At 40.6% G+C, this 17,668-nt stretch overlaps 1 protein-coding gene across 1 annotated transcript; it reads left to right on the forward strand.

The window, feature by feature from the left end:
• Positions 1 to 723: 723 nt before the first annotated feature.
• LOC145256161 (UDP-glucuronosyltransferase 2B20-like) lies at positions 724 to 2,241 on the forward strand. The gene has a single exon (XM_080114749.1). The coding sequence runs from the start codon at positions 724 to 726 to the stop codon at positions 2,239 to 2,241; it is 1,518 nt and encodes a 505-aa protein (XP_079970875.1).
• The last annotated feature ends 15,427 nt before the right edge of the window (positions 2,242 to 17,668 follow it).

Here is a 17,668-nt window from a genome sequence, read left to right on the forward strand (position 1 = left end):
CTAAACGGGGAGGGGCAAATGATAGATTTAGCCATTTTACTTTTCTTTTTTCTTTGCATGGTTTAGAACTCAAATTTACACATGTTAATGCCTAAAACTGCACCGTTTGTTCATTTTCAAATTTACACATGTAAAACTGCACCGTTTGTTCATTTTCAAATTTACACATGTAAAACTGCACCGTTTGTTCATTTTCAAATTTACACATGTAAAACTGCACCGTTTGTTCATTTTCAAATTTACACATGTAAAACTGCACCGTTTGTTCATTTTCAAATTTACACATGTAAAACTGCACCGTTTGTTCATTTTCACCAGGATTTGACGTCCCCTGGGGACTTTTGTAGCTAACTAGGATGCTGAACTTAGTCATTTTTATGCCTCTTTCACTGTGCACTCACGGGAGACCATGCATGCTTCATCTGTTTTTGTTTTGTTTTGTTTTTTTTGCTTTTTGAACGAATTATACGAAGAGCATTTTGACTGCAATGATAGTTGGAAATAATTTTTCCTTCACTTATGTGATGACGCCAAATGGGAATCGACATGTGTATATTTTTTTAAGTAATTATCCACAGATAATATGATCATAGATCTAGATGAATAAATTATAAGTGTATGCCTGCAAGTCTATTATATTTGTATATAATATATATTTTAAAATTCTTTTTTTAACTTTCTTTTCAGTGCAAACTCGGATACATTCTTATTCAAGGAATCACCATGATGAAATTGAAAAATATTTTGAAATCTGTAATTTTCAGCATTCTATCTTTCCAGCTGGTCAGTTCGGATAATGTTCTATTCTTATCGTTACCATACTATGGTCACATAAATCCGATGGTAAGAATCGCCGAGCAATTGATCCCTTATGGCCACACCAGCTTCATCGCGATGACCGAGAAATATGTACGAAAGTATGGTCCTCCAAAAAAAGGAATCAACTTCGTCACCATCGATGATTATCCAGAATTTACAATATTTAACGCAAAGATTATACAAATTTTAGAAGACCAAGAAAAGTATTCACTTAAAGAGTCTTTCGATGCTATGTATAAGCTCTGGGAACGTTACCTTAAAAATCAAAATCTTTTATCGAAGTTTAAATCGGTCAATGCTTCGTTGGCGGTTATTGATGCTATTTTCGACAGTAACCCATTTGCTATCTTTGCTTACAGACTAAAAATACCGTTCATTTTTGTTGGTCAACTCAATCAGATCAATATCCATCGGACACCCTGGGCAATTTCAATCACCCCACATTTTTCCATAAACCGAGCAAAGATAACGACATTTTCCATGAAACTCCGGAACGTCTGGACACATCTACAGGATTATATTAACCCAGCTGCCGGTTCGCCGGGTAGAAAAGTAAAAGACTATGCACCCGAACGGCCGAATATTTCTTTCGATGATCTTATACGGCAAGCTCAACTATATATTATTGATTCTGACCATTTTCTTCATGTTCCGTTACCAGCGCTTCCGAATGTGAAATACATTGGTGGATTAGCTGTTCGACCGGCAGAACCTCTTCATGGAGAAATTAAGGATTTCGTTAAAGCTTCCAAAAATGGAATCATTGTTGTATCACCGGGGACGGTTGTCAATTGGGACATGAGCTTAAATAAAATGGCGGACGCGTTTAGTAAGATTAAATACGACGTCGTTTGGAAACATTCAAATTTTTCTACTTCTCATCAAAATGTCCTGATAAGAAAATGGCTGCCACAGAATGACCTTTTAGGTCAGCCGAATACGAAACTGTTTATCTCTCACTGTGGCAACAGTGGTCAGTATGAAAGCCTCTATAATGCTATTCCTCTAATTTGTTTTCCACGTATTTCCGATCAGATATACAATGGTCGGTCTTTGGAAGAAAAGGGATATGCGATTACGATGGATATAAAAAATTTCACGGTTGATGATTTCGTAAAAAACATCAAAGAAGTCATTGAAAACCCAGTTTACAAAGCAAACATCGCCAAGATTAGCGAGATTTTTCGATCACACAACGAACTGCCGTCACAAAGAGCGGCCCGTTATGTGAATGAGGTCATCAAATATGGCGGCGATCATTTGCGCTCGGAACTTCAAGATGTTCCCCTTTATGAGTTTTTAATGCTTGATGTTTTGGCCGTTGTCGTTACAGCCTGTATAGGCAGTTTCTTCCTCGTATATTTTATTATAAGGAAGTGTGTTACTATATTCAGCAATGCTAAGAAAACAAAAACTGCCTAAAATTACCGACCATGTATATAATGGCGTCATTTCATAAATTGTGTTAAGAAAATACTAAACTTCGAGGTCTTGTAGTGATTACAGGTTTTTCATGTAAACTCGGCATATCATGTTCGAATACTGTCTAAGCATCATTTTCATTCGAAAGCATTTTTTTCTTTTTCTGTGACAGAAAAATTAAAGTTTTATATCACAACTTTCATAGACATAGTTAAATTATTAGTTAATATTTACGCAAGAAAGATGTTCGGTAAAATTACAAAATCGTTTGAATTCATAAACCAAAAACAATAACATGTAACTTATATAAAAGGCATTAGAATTAAATTTTCCACATAACCTGAGTATTTAATATTCAAGCATAATATTTAATGATTGATGTGCAGGCTGTTGTTATTACAGTTTATATCCGATGCTTACCTCTCGCATATTTTTTTTGCATAGAAATGTGTTAACGTATTTTGGTAAGAAAACTAAAACTGAATAAAAAAAATGTATTGTTTAATATCCGTTGTTGTTGTTGTGTTATTGTTGCCTCTATTAGAACTAACATCATAGTAGAACGTTTTAGAAGGTATGGCAATATCAAAAGAAATGATGAACTATACCATACAAAATTAATGTTTATTAGGCAACTAGACGTTTAGATAATAAAAGAGAATTATTCAGAAAAAAGAGTTTGAAAATTCCTGGATGAGTATTGCTTTTCGTGTAAGTACCAATTGAGCAGGCGTGTTCATTTTGGCTGGCGCCGTGTTTGTTTACGCATGCATAGATAGAAATAGGCATGTCTATGTGTAGATATGTATTGGTGTTTCTCTTAAAGAGTGTATGTACTAACTTGTTTGCGAAAGTGTTCAGTTAACAACGTTTATATGCTCACATCGTGTATAGTATTCCAGGAAAGCCATTCGTTATGCTTGTTCTCTTTGTAAGAGGCAGCTCGAGACCCAGACATGTAAGGAGAATTATGTTGTGTGTGTGTTTGTTATTTCCACAGGAAAAGGAAAAAGAAAGTTGTGTGTTTCGTTTTTTTTTTTTTCGTTTTTTTTATTATTATTATTATTATTATTATTATTATTATTATTATTATTATTATTATTATTATACGTACGAATTTTCAACAATCAATAGTTCTGCGTTTTTATTTGTTGAAAGAAACCGTTGATTTGACATTTTATCCAATCAAGAGTTGGTACAGAAAACAAGATTTACTGCCGCTGTCTCTTCGAACAAATGACACGAATAATTCGATGTGTATTCATGATAATGCGATGTTATAACCCCCGTTATTAACCTTGTTCTTTGCCTCGTAGTTATGCATTAATTCTAGTAAGCAATCTTATATGTTCCGCGACAGAGATATATTCGTTTAAAGTAGCTGAGTGATCTTGGTTAGTTATTCTAGTAATAATATAGTAAGTTGCCTTAATGAACGAGTGCTCGTGGTCTGAGCTGGTATATTCTTAGCGTGAGGCTTGCAGCGTAAGAAAGGAGAAAGAGGGGGTAGAATGTAAAGTAGCAGGATCTAATAATAATAATAATAATAATAATAATAATAATAATAATAATAATAATAATAATAATGCTCAATGTTAACTCTCTCGGAAGAAAGTCGTAAAATAAAGTCGTATCTGGAGCTATTATATTATAAGTAAGAAACTTTATAAGAATATTTTATAATTAGAATACTCTTTAAGCTAAGATATGGTGAAAATTTTTACTAAAATATGGTTTAAGTTAGTGCGTTCAGTTCTTTTTTTAAGAGTAAGGGACATAACTCAGTTAATTTCTCATCTGATTGGAGGGGAAATAATCTCAAAAATAGACCTGAGCGGAGCGTACCTACAAATTCTCGTTAAGCTAAAACTTCTATACATTACCACTTAGAAGGGACTTTATTTTACACAGGATCACCACTTATCAAGGCCCGGAGGCCGCTCGAGGATAAGAGTTAATGAGTATACATTAGTCAATGTGAATATAGCGTAGTAAACATAAGTAGTGGGAATTTTGTAAATTGGATTACTTAGGGGGGAGGTTCATCAAGAACTTGTTTACATTGGACTTGAAGATAATCAAATTGTAGTCAGTAAGTCTAATAGATTAGCTTTCGGGATCAAAGTCGCACAAGCTATCTTTCAACATATAATCGACACGATGTTGTGCAGTTTTGATTTTTTCATCGGATACCTGGACGATATTCTAATGAATAGCGAATCTATAGGGCAACATAGAAAATACGTTTTTTCGGGTGCTTTAAAAGATAAACGAATACGGCTTTACATTTAAAGACCCTAAATGTGAATTTTTCCTCGACCAAATAAAATAGCTAGGGCAGATAATAGATAAGAATAATAGACGGCCTGATCCAGAAAGGTCCATAGCAATAAAAAATATGTCTGAGCCACACGACATAACAACACTGCAAAGATTTTTAGGCTTAGCTAATTACTATCAAGCCTTCATTCTTAATATGCACACATTGCGCGTGCCTTTAAATGAACTGCTTAGGAAGGGCAAGGTTTGAACCTGGACTAATGAATGCAAGATGGCGTTCGAAAAGCTAAAAAGGGTGCTCACATCAGAACTATTCTTGACACATTACAACCCAATTTTAGCAATATCGTCGCAAGTGACGGGAGAGCATATGGAATCGGCGCGTGTATCCTGCATAAAATGCTCGATGGTTCTACGAAACCGATAGCACATGCATTGAGAACCCTACTACCTGCGGAAAGTAATTATTCTCATATAGAGAAAGAATCCTTAAGCATTATTTTCACGGTAAGATTTCACAGATTTCTCCATGGACGACATATCAAGCTTCAAGCGGACTACAGGCCGCTGATCTCTATCTTTGGCTAGAAGAAAGGGTTGCCTACACATAGGGCAAACAGGCTCCAAAGATGGGGGAAAATCTTATTAAATTACGACTGTGATATGAAGTTCCTTCCGTAAAAGTAGTTAGGACACGCAGACGGTCTATCTCGGTTCATACTGTCAGAAATTGCATGACTTGAAATCAATTTGATGTCGCAGGGTTCAAATTTAAATCAACCAAATAATAATAAAACATGACATAATATTCTTATCAACCAATGAAAGGCCGCATTTCAAGTCATGCAATTTCTGACAATAACAAGGAATGATGACCCACTTGAAGACTCAGTGGTCGCATCACTACGATTAGAGAGAGATTGTTGTTCGATCCTATGCAACACTGTGAAAGAACTTCCCGTTACTCTGGATGATATAAGGAAAGAAACCGAAAACGATGGTTTTATGAGAGAAAGCAAGAAAAAAATGCAGACTGATGAGCAAATAGCAGAGGTTTTATCAACATGTGACCAGCTATTATTATATAGGGAGATAGTTGTTGTTCCAGCGACCCTCCAAAAGAAAGCCTTAAAGGATTTTCACACAGGAAACCCTGGCGCCACCAAAATGAATGAAAATTTAATGTGTTCAGACTGGAAAAACATGGAACAGGATATTGAAGAAAAGATGAAAACATGCCGGGGATGTACACAAGCTGCTAAAGCGCCACGAATTAAATTTAGCTTATGGCCCAAAGCTGACTACCACTCGCTACGAATACACGTGGACTACCCGGTATCAGATAACGGCACTCAGTTTACATCCGGGAACTTTAGAGGGTTTATGGGGGACTTCCAAATGGACCACATCACAACTCCGACTTACCACGTCGATATATCTTCTATAATTCTATAAATTTGGTTTATTTTTTGTGTATTGATATTCATATTAAAAACCCTTTGTTCTATTTATTTAATAAGAAAATACAATTTTCTTATATATGGTTCATGGAAATGCCTTCATCTGCAAAAGATCTACCTAATTTGCATAATATTTTAAACATTCAGTTTTAATTGAGTCACTATCAGTTTTTTCGGTTTTCTTATGGGATGATCATCTTTAGTTTAGTTTAGTTTACTATTACATGTAATTATATTCATGCAGATATTCTACATAATTTATACTTGCATAATATTTGCGAAAAAAGTTATACTAAACACAAACCTGTTTCTATATATATTTATATATGCGTATGTATATATATTTGTTTAAAAAAAATTGCCTACCAATTTCCTCTGCCAGTTTTTAGTCTACATGCACGAAACTTAATATATAGGGTATTCGAACACATGCGAAACATTATATCTGGGTTTTAGCCCAGGAAAATCAGTGCAAACTTGAAAATTTTAAAAAAATGGAATTTGCCAGGTGAAGTTCGAATATGCATGCGTAACGTAATAACTATTTGATTATGTTTTAATTTTTAGCTTTGCAGCAAGCATGTCTTTATAACTCAGGTATTAACGTCAAAGGAAAAAGTAAATCGTAAACAAAACGTTTTGATTTCGATTTTCGGTGGTGGTGTACGAGCTATTTTTTAACTTTATAAATCATTACTATATATTGGGTCCAATATAATATAATATTAAATACGAAATCTGCATTAATCGATATATCATATTTAAACGTATTTAATGACCGAGCAATGCCGGACGGCCTGCTAGTATAGAGATAGATATAGAGATCGATATAGAGACCGAGACAAACAGACAGAGAATGAGAAAAAGAGAGAAATAGATATATACGAGGAAGGTCGAATAATTTCGTAAAAAGGGATGGAAGATCGATTTTGACTCTATTAGTTGCAGAAGTTTTACGAGTTAGACATTATGCAATGTCATAAGGAAAATAAACGTAATGAACGCAAGGGACCGTGTTCTTAAAGAAATTATAAATACACTGCTGACTGTGTCCAAATGAAGTTGGCTAAAAAGATTGGAGTCATGGTAAAAAAAAATAGTTGGAAACAAAGCGAAGGATAAACGCAAAACGTTGGGTTTTACTCATGCTCATTTTTAATGATGCGCCATTATTATCCCTGCTGCCGAGTCATTGAAAAGGAAGGCCGTAGATTTTCAGAACAATTTTTTTGCAATGTTTGCAAACGTAGCTGACAGCTTTCAAGGATGTGCTGGGTTAGCTTGGGGGTTTTCTCTGAGCCTATATGGTGTGAAACCCGAAATCGGCAATAAGGGTAGTGCATCACTGAAAACTTCATTTTAGACATTCATATATACAGTGCCGACAAAATGAAAGTCCGCACTTGTAATTTTTTTCAAAAACTGCAAATTTAAGCTAAATTTAATGTAGCCTATACCTCATTCGATTCGTCTTTTATTCCTCTATAATTTTATCTGTTCATATTTTACTTTTAATTGAAATATTCTAATGTTCACGTCAATTTTAAAAAAATAACTTCAAATTGAGGAGCCAAAAAGAAAGTCCGCAACAACAAATTCGCTTAAAACCAGCTTAAATTATCGCCCCTAAATCAGTTTAAAATATCCACCAACAGGCAACAAAGCATCTCTAATCGTAATTGTTGTTGTTCCAGGTTATACATTTAGTCCATATGCCACGACTTTCTCTTAGTCATCGTCAGGAGCTCATTAATCCCCACCTCTCTGGTTTATCCAATCGAGAAATCGGCCGCAAATTGAAATGTGATGAGAAAACAGTAAATCTGGTCGTACTAGAGTTACTTCTAACAGGGAAAACAATGCTATCAAGATCCGCAGCCTAAGAAACAGATTTTAAATGGCTCCCCAAATCCAACAACACTGCAATCTTTCTACTGTCAAGAACAAATTAAAGGAATTTAATTTGCGAGTATATGTTGCAAGACGCAAGCCAATGATTTCTGTAAAGAACGGAAAGCGCCGTCTGAACTTCGTCAGATGCAATGAAAATCATGACTCTTCATATTTGGTCAAAAGTGCTTTTTAGCAACGAAAGCAAGTTCAATAGGCTAGGCAGTGATGGTAGGCAGTACGCCGTCGGACGAAAGACGAAGAATTTAATCCTAGATGCTCAGTTTCAACGCTGCAAAGTGATGGAGGTTCAGTTTGGGTGTGGAGCATTATTAGTACCAATGATCCAGGGCCTATAGTTCCCTGGCAAGGTCGAATTAATTCGACCAAGTACGTTAATATGTTGACTGAGCATGTTCTATCCTACTTTGGTCGGAATTTGAATGATAATCCCATCTTCCTATAGGATAATGCTCCCATTCACACAGCTGGCAATGTCAAGAGGTTCTTGGAAGAGCATGATGTTCCGTGTTTAGATTGACCTGCACAATCTCCAGACCTCAATCCTATCGAAAACGTATGGCATTACATCAAGCAACAGCTACGCAATGATAAAATTTCAAATTTGAAAAAACTTTGGACAAAATGTAAAGAAAAGTGGAATGCCCTTTCCCCGGGGTATTGCTGCAGTCTAATTCAAGGAATTCCCGAAAGATTGCAGGCTGTCAAATTGCAGAAGGGCTATGCTACTAAATATTAACTAGTTCATTGTATTCCTGCTGTATTTGTGTTGCATTAATGTCCTAAAGTTTCATTTAAATAACAATTTTCCATTGTGCGGACTTTCTTTTTACCTCCTCAATTTGAAGTTATTTTTTTATTTGACGTGAACATTAGAATATTTCAATTAAAAGTCAAATATGAACAGGTAAAATTATAGAAGAATAAAAGGCCAATCAAATGAAGTATAGTTTATTTAAACAGTTACATTAAATTTATCTTAAATTTGCAGTTTTTGAAAAAAATTACAAGTGCATACTTTCTTTTTGCCGCCTATATATATATATATATATATATATATATATACCCATTCACATACACTTTTTCATGATAGAACCCAGAATTAGATGGAATTGAGCAATTGCATCGACAACGGACAACGTCAGACCCAGAGTTTCGATGTACTGCATCTCATCAGTGACGTGCTCTGCATCTCACCAGTGGTGTACATTGAAACCCACTTTGGGTCTGGCGTTGTCAGTTGTCGATGCAATTGCTCGATTCCATCTAATTCTGGGTTCTAGCTTTATCATGAAAAAAGTGTATCTGGACGGGTATTTATATATATCTATAATCTCCTCTTAATGTCTAATATATGTAGAAAAAAGCGGTTCATCCTTCGTAGAGAAGTGATGTCCCTCAACAAATAGGTTGTTCCGAAATCGTGTCGGGGAAGTCGGCTAATTTCAGTTAATGTTTGTAGAGGTATCTACCGCCTGCATACTAGTAGTAACTATCTTAGTTGTATAAGACGCGTTACTTGTCACATATTAGAATGTAGAACTAGATAAAATATAAATCAAAATCGATGTTCTAAAGTTGAAGAAAGAAGAAAAGCAAAAAAAGAAAGAAAACAACATACTGAGGATGGAGTATAGCTCCGAAATATATTTTTGTTATAAATTTCAAACAAGTAAAATATTTGTTTATTTTCCTAATATTACGTTGTGATTTGGCTTTCAAGCGCACTAGATGCGTATTTTATTTTATTCAAGTTAAATGAACGTTTCTATATGGAACTCACACCCTTGACGTTACAATAACAATGTTTTCGACAGTCTATTGATAATAAAAAAGGGGTTTATTACATTATTTTTTTTTTTGCAAAGTCGATTGTCTAGCCCGCCTATAATTTTGTTTTGTTTTCGATATTTTAATTTTGTTTTGTTTTATGATATTTTAATTTTTGCAGATATCCTATATATTGTTATAGAGTTAATGTTCTATATATATATTATAAAGTTGCGATTTCAAAAGTAAAAAAAATGTATCTAAATGATTTAGGTGCATCAGTTTGAAGCGAATCGGAAACTAAAACTTATGAAAAAAATATATACATGCGTATATATATACATAACTTCAGTTCCTTCAGATATAATTGAAACCGAAACCAATACTTATGAGGAATTCTTGATAAATTATTTAGAAAAAAAATAAAATTGAAACCAAAACTGATGAAAAATTCTTTTGTGAAATTATTTATTAAAAAAAAACAGATGGATTAAGTGTCATCAACTATAATCGAAACCGAAACCAAAACTTGTATATATAATTTTGTTTTATAAAAATAACAGTGTTTTCGACAGTCTATTTATAATAAATCTTTTTTTTTATTTATTTATTTATTTGCAAAGTCGATTGTCTGTCCCCCCTCCAGAAAATATAAACATCTACTATTCTGGGGGTCGGTCCACGTGTGGGTGCTCAGTTGACGTTAATTTTTTTTTTTTTTTTTTTGCACGTGCTCCCCCCCCCAAAAAAAAAACAGGTGACCATAAAGTGGGTGCTCATTTTACGTAAAATGATTAGAGGGAAGTGATCCCCACTTTTTTTAAAACTAACATTTTCTCATATCTTAGAAACTACGCGTTGGCAGTAATTGTATACGTTATTTTTGTCTTCAGCGCCACAGAAAACCTGGGAGAGTGGCAATGTTAAATGATTTTTCTAACTGGTGGAATATATATCCACATATATCCACATTTCACCTACACCCCACTTCCTACCAAAAAAAAGCCTAATAAAAAAAAAATATCAATTAACTAGGCTGTAGCAGAAGTAGCAATAACTAAAATGAGGGGAAAAAGAGCTTACCTCGGGTACGTCTGTTGTGTCACCAGTTGGGGGGAAAAAGAGAATTCCAAGATGGCGTCCGGGGGTTTTTATTAGCATTTACCCCATGCAACTCTCGGAAAATCACGTTTCTGTCTCATGTGATTATGCAAATGGATAATTCCCGGCCACTATAAAAGCAGGAGGCTAGAGACGAGTCGGCAGTGTCCTGCAAACTGTGTGTGTGGGTGTTTCTGGCGATTGGAGTGTGTCTTCTTTTACCACGGTTATCACGGACAGGAATTCCCTCTCTTCTGGAGGTGGGCGATGTTGACTATTTTGAAGTTGTACTGTTGCTGACAGAACATTTATTTATTTATTTATTTTTTGCCTACTACATTTTTGTTTCAAGCTATTTCGGCCCGAATATGGTGAAGGTGCGGATAAGCAGTGATATTATCAAGCCGTTCTCTGGCGAGGAAGACGTTGTAGCGTGGCTGAAAAAAGTGAGACTTGTCGCACAACTTCAGCAGGTGGATGACGTAGCGAGTCTGCTACCTTTATACCTGGAAGGCGATGCGCTGGCCCTCTACATGGAAATGGAGGAGGACGATCAAAAGAAAATAGACCAGATTGAGGCTCGATTAAAGGAGGCATTTACTGATGACGCGTTTGCAGCATATAGAAAAATAACTATGGTTAGATGGGCTGGTGAACGTGTGGATGTGTACGCCAACAAAATCAGGCAGTTGGTTGGATTGGCCGGATTCACAGGAGAAAGCTCAGAGAGACTCACAAAATTAATTTTTGTCACTGGATTCCCTGAGACCATCTCAATTGCTCTTCAACAGGTGCCGAACATCAAAGCCCTGACGATGGGGGAGCTAATGTAGAGAGCGAGAATTTTGACGACGACTGGCGAACAAAATCAGGATGTGGTTGCGGCCACACGCTCACCCAACAACAGGGCCCAGAATAATCCTGTTAACGTGACCTGTTTCAAATGCAATGTTAAAGGCCACCTTGCAAGGGACTGTCGAAAACGTGGAACACGGTGTTACCGTTGCGGTGAGAGTGGACACTGGGCTCGGAACTGCTCGGGAAACGAGCAAGGGGAGGACGCATAAGCGCCAGTCTCCTTCCCAACCAAGATGTGAACACAACGCTCCCGGTGATAAGCATCCATGTTGACGGGACGCGATGTTTGGCGCTTATTGATACAGGATGCTCCAGGACAATTTTACATGCAGACCGGTGCCGGTCTTGGAGAAAAACAAACGTAAATGTCAACACAATTGGTGGAATGTCCCATGCGTGCTGCGGTGTTGGAACGGTCTCTGTATCCACTGATGAAGGTGTGTCTGCCAGAGTCGATGTGTTGGTGGTGCATGGCAAGCCACTGGGATTTGACTTGCTTCTAGGGATCGACGCCATAAAAGCTCTAGGAGGTGTCGTTGTCAAGCCTACAGGATCAGTGCGGCTGGGCGCCAGGAAAAGTATTAAATGCGCAGCCATTTCTATCAATGAACCAGATTTCACTGCTACCTTTGACCATCAAAACCGAACGTGGACCGCATCGTGGAAATGGTATGTGGACCACCCCCCTGAAAGACTGCATAATCGAGTGTCAGAGTACCCAGTGCCAGCAGAAATTCGTGAAGAATACACGCAGGAGCTCCACACCTGGATAGACAATGGTTGGCTCGTGCCATACCCAGAGGATAAATTGGGACCCCCCAAAGGTCTAATTCCCCTGATGGCTGTGATACAGCAGAACAAAGCCAAAGTGCGCCCGGTAATGGACTACCGGGAGCTAAATCATTACGTAGACGCATTTACGGCCAACGCAGATGTTTGTGCGGCTAAGCTGTGTGAGTGGAGACAAAAAGGTGCTAACGTGTCTCTACTGGACCTCAGAAGAGCATACCTACAAGTCCGGGTCCATGAGACACTGTGGCCATACCAGACTGTGGAAATCGATGGGAAAAAATACTGTCTGACCCGTCTGGGGTTTGGTTTGAATGTGGCTCCCTTGATAATGAGAGCAATTGTCAGCGAAGTACTATCTCAGGAAGAAGTTATAAGCCGCGCAGCATCTGCTTACATTGATGACATTTTTGTCAATGAAGACGTGATGCCCGCGACCCGTGTGAGAGAACACCTCGCGCAGTTCGGGTTGGAGTGCAAGAACCCGGAGCAGTTGAAGGACGGTGCACGGGTGCTGGGATTGGCAGTCAGGATGGAACGCAATGAACTGCGGTGGAAGCGAGGAAATGCAATTCCGGAGGCTCCCAGTATTGTTACGCGACGAACAATCTTTTCCCTGTGTGGTCGACTTGTCGGGCACTTTCCGGTGTGCGGTTGGCTTCGTGTGGCTTGCGGAATACTCAGAAGGAGAGTAAGTTCGGTAACGAAGGGCTGGGATGATGAAGCAAGGGACGCCGTACTACATCGTATGATGTTCGAAACCTTAAAATCTGCACAGCAGAACGATCCGGCACAGGGAAATTGGTGTGTGGACGGCAAAGAGCTGAATGTATGGGTCGATGCTAGCTCCCTAGCAATTGGGGCAGCCTTTGAGATGTGTGAAACTGTGCTGGAAGATGCATGTTGGCTGCGACCTGAAGATGACTCTCAACATATCAACTTGGCTGAACTGGATGCCGTATTGAAAGGCATCAACTTGGCTCTCCAGTGGCAGAGCAAGGTGCTACACATAAAGACAGATTCTGTTTGCGTATACCATTGGGTCTCGGACACGCTAACTGGAAAGGCGCGAGTACGCACCAAAGCAGCAAGCGAGATGCTTATTAGGAGGCGATTAAGCACTCTTAAGGAGCTCGTGAAAGAGTACGGGCTGACAGTGGATGTGACGCTGGTTCCATCAGCACGAAACATTGCTGACCGACTGACACGAGTGCCACAGCGGTGGTTTGAGGCAATGAAAAAGAAAAACGGTCTTGACCCAGTGATAGGCGCGGTCCACACAGACGAGCTGGATGAGAGTCAAATCATGGCTATTCACAAAGATAGTGGACATCCGGGGGTGCGACGCACTACCTACTTTGTCAGGAAAAGATGTCCAACCACGACAAAAGCAACTGTCAGAACGGTCATACAGAAATGCGAGGAATGTCAGTCCATTGACCCAGCGCCAGTCAGGTGGGAAAAGGGAAAGCTGGAAGTTAACGAGAATTGGCAGAGAATTGGAATGGATATCACGCATTATGGCACCTTCCATTTTTTAACTTTAACAGACTGTGGTCCATCGCGTTTCTCCATTTGGAGGAAATTGGCAAGGCAGGACTCGGCAAGCGTGATTCATCAGTTGGAGGCAGTGTTCCTCGAGCGTGGCGCGCCGCATGAACTCCTTTTAGACAATGACACAGCTTTCTGCAGAAATATGTTCCAAGCATTTGCATGTAAATGGGGAGTTCACTTGCGATTCCGTTGTGCATACGCTCCAGCCGGGAATGGCATAGCGGGACGATGTCATCGTACAGTGAAACGAATAGCGACTAGAATGTGTTGTCCCATACAGGAGGCTGTCTACTGGTATAACATCACACCAAGAGACGACACATCTCCCTCCACTGCGCCTGCCAACAGGATTTATCAATACGAAGTTCGAGTAAAGGAGACCAATCTCGCAACTGCGTCCCCCGGTCCCAAGAACCCCCAAACCGCTTCGGCGGCACGGGGGTGCAAAGATCAAAGTGTAGTATCTGTTCCGACAGATACTGCACTTAAGATAATTTGTACCAGTCAATGGAGGGGAAACCCTCTATACTGGGACAATTATTATTTTTGGTAACCAGAGTGACCCCTTTTTGCCTACTTTTAGGGGAGCTGGTTTTTACCTCACATTAAAAACGGCCTTGTGCCTAATTTGCTCAGTGGGGGAGCAAATAAACACCATCTGTTCCGACAGATACTGCACTTAAGATAATTTGTACCAGTCAATGGAGGGGAAACCCTCTATACTGGGACAATTATTATTTTTGGTAACCAGAGTGACCCCTTTTAGGGGAGCTGGTTTTTACCTCACATTAAAAACGGCCTTGTGCCTAATTTGCTTAGTGGGGGAGCAAATAAACACCATCTGTTCCGACAGATACTGCAAGCTAAGACTAGCAAAGACCAGCTATGACTAGCAAAGACCATATGTGGGGGTAACCCCACATATCCGAACTTGGTCAAGGTAGGGATCACCCTACGACCACAGTTACCATCCAGCTCCCATTTCCCACCTCTCGGGAGCAGGATCCCCCTTTCCCTCCCCCCTCCCTCCATCTCCACATAAAAAAACGGCCTTGTGCCTAATTTGCTCAGTGGGGAAGCAAATAGATAAACCCCGGTCCCAAGAACCCCCAAACCGCTTCGGCGGCACGGGGGTGCAAAGATCAAAGTGTAGTATCTGTCTGGGAGAAACTTTTGACTTTGTTTAGTTCTGGAGCGACAAGGATGACCAACGACCCCCAAAATCCCCCCTTTTGAGTTGGCCATGTGCCTAAGTTTTTTGTTCACCGTTAATTTTACTGTATTTTTTTAACATGAATAAAAGATTTAATATCTCAAAGTGTAGTATCTGTTCCGACAGATGCTGCAAGCTAAGACTAGCAAAGACCAGCTATGACTAGCAAAGACCATATGTGGGGGTAACCCCACATATCTGACCTTGGTCACTGAAGGGGCAACCCTTCATACCAACAGTTCCTAATCCAGCCCCCACTTCCCTCCTCTGGGGAGCTGGATCCCCTCTTTCCCTCCTCCTTCCCCCTATCTCCACATTAAAAACGGCCTCCTGCCTAATTTGCTCAGTGGGGAAGCAAATAAATATTCCCACTCACCCCCAACCGCTTCGGCGGCACGGGGGTGCAAAGATCAAAGTGTAGTATCTGTTCCGACAGATACTGCAAAGCTAAGACTAGCAAAGACCAGCTATGAGCTATGACTAGCAAAGACCATATGTGGGGGTAACCCCACATATCCGAACTTGGTCAAGGTAGGGATCACCCTACGACCACAGTTACCATCCAGCTCCCATTTCCCACCTCTCGGGAGCAGGATCCCCCTTTCCCTCCTCCCTCCCTCCATCTCCACATAAAAAAACGGCCTTGTGCCTAATTTGCTCAGTGGGGAAGCAAATAGATAAACCCAGGTCCCCCTCACCCCCAAACCGCTTCGGCGGCACGGGGGTGCAAAGATCAAAGTGTAGTATCTGTTCTCTGATACATACACAGCGATAGGCAGTCGTGTTCTGGCGACACATTCTCGTGCCCGGAGAGCTTGTTGGGTAGCGTTCTGTCCGCACCCCCACTTTGTCTGTCTTTCTCTGCTCTCCCCCCTCCCCCACGGGGGGGGATCCGAGCTGATAATTTACGACCTTCCCGCGAGGGAGGGTCGGAAACACTTTCTCTCTTCCCTCCACTAACCTCCCACTCCCTCTCTCAGTTCTATCTCCCCTGTTGCCGCCTTTGGCGCCACTTCTTTTTGGCGCCAAAGTCGGCTCCCAATTTGGACGCCGACTCCACGTCACTCATTTTGGTGAATTATACAGAAGAGAGAGAGCTTTTTTCAAAAATGGACACCCCCAGCCCGGGGACCACCAATACAGATACCCCCAGCCAGGAGGCTACCACAAGAAAAACTGCTCCCCAAGAGGACGGCTCCCCAACAGGGGAAGCAAAAAGCAACGGGGCATACCGCCCGGACACGAAACCGAAGGACGCCCCCCAGAAGGGAGAAAACTCACCAGCAGCTCCCCAAGAGGGCGACTCCCCACAAAGGGGAGAAAAAACAATGTTGGACAGGGCATCCCGCTCTGACAACAAAAATCAAGAGGCAGTAGCCCCAAAGGACGATAAGAGAGACAGTGCTCCCCAGGAGGGCTACTGCCCCAAAAGGGGAGCAAATCAAGAAAACGAGGGGGCATACAGCCTAAACCTCCCCAAAACAAAAGGGGCAAAAGCTCCCAAGGACAATGCTCCCCAGGAGGCCGACTCCCCAAAAAGGGAAGTATTTCCTGGAAGAAGTATAGAGCAGGGAGAGTCGGTCCCAAAGGAAAGCGGAAAGGGAAATGCCCCTCAAAATAGCAACCCTTCCGCCAAGGAACAGCAAAAACAGTCCAACCTCACCAAAGATCCAACACCAACAAGAGGGTTGGCATGGGGGAAGACTGTAGAGAAGCAACTGTCCCCTCAAGAGTATAAAGACTTGTACTTGACCAAGTACAGACAATACATAGAGGGGGCAGAAATTAAACAAGTGCCAGGCGCTTGGGAGGCAATCGAAGACAGAGTGCTCTCCCTCATCATCTCGGATATGCCGGAAAACCGCCTCCTAGGGATGAAAAAGGAAGACATGGCAGGGCTCCTACATAAGCTAAATATCCCGGTATTATACCTGTACCAGAGGAGCTACGCCATGTGGGACATCCTCCTACCCACCAAGGAAGATGCAGAGAGACTCTCCCTCCAAGAAATAAAGCATGGGAGAGTCAAACTAACACCTGAATACCAGGGCAAGAGAAGGACTCGGGTGCAGGTATTTAATGTGCCAACCCAAATACCAGTACGGTGAGGTAGAACAGGTGACCCCAATACGGTCAAAAACTGGGACTCACCTGGGCTGCTACACAATAGCAATGAGGCTGAAGAGGAAAGGTTTTCAGGCAATACCACCGCTGCTGACATACAAAGACGCCAGCATAACGGTAGTGGTGGAGGGCCGTCGTCCACACTGTTGGTTCTGCCAAAAGCAGGGCCACATGGCTAGGAGTTGCCCCCAAAGGGTAACCCCTAATCCAATAACCCAAAAGGCGGTCACATCCACTGAGACAACGCCCGCACCAAAACAGGCGGCAACAACCCCTGCAACTGCAGCACCAACCCCAGCTCCAAGGAAAACTCAAACCACCCAGGATGCCAAGGGGGAAGAATGGAGCACGGTAGTGAGACAAAAGC

The sequence above is a fragment of the Euprymna scolopes genome, chromosome 32 (assembly GCF_053919585.1).
Source record: "Euprymna scolopes isolate OS-2025 chromosome 32, ASM5391958v1, whole genome shotgun sequence".
In the NCBI taxonomy this organism is placed as follows: domain Eukaryota; kingdom Metazoa; phylum Mollusca; class Cephalopoda; order Sepiida; family Sepiolidae; genus Euprymna; species Euprymna scolopes.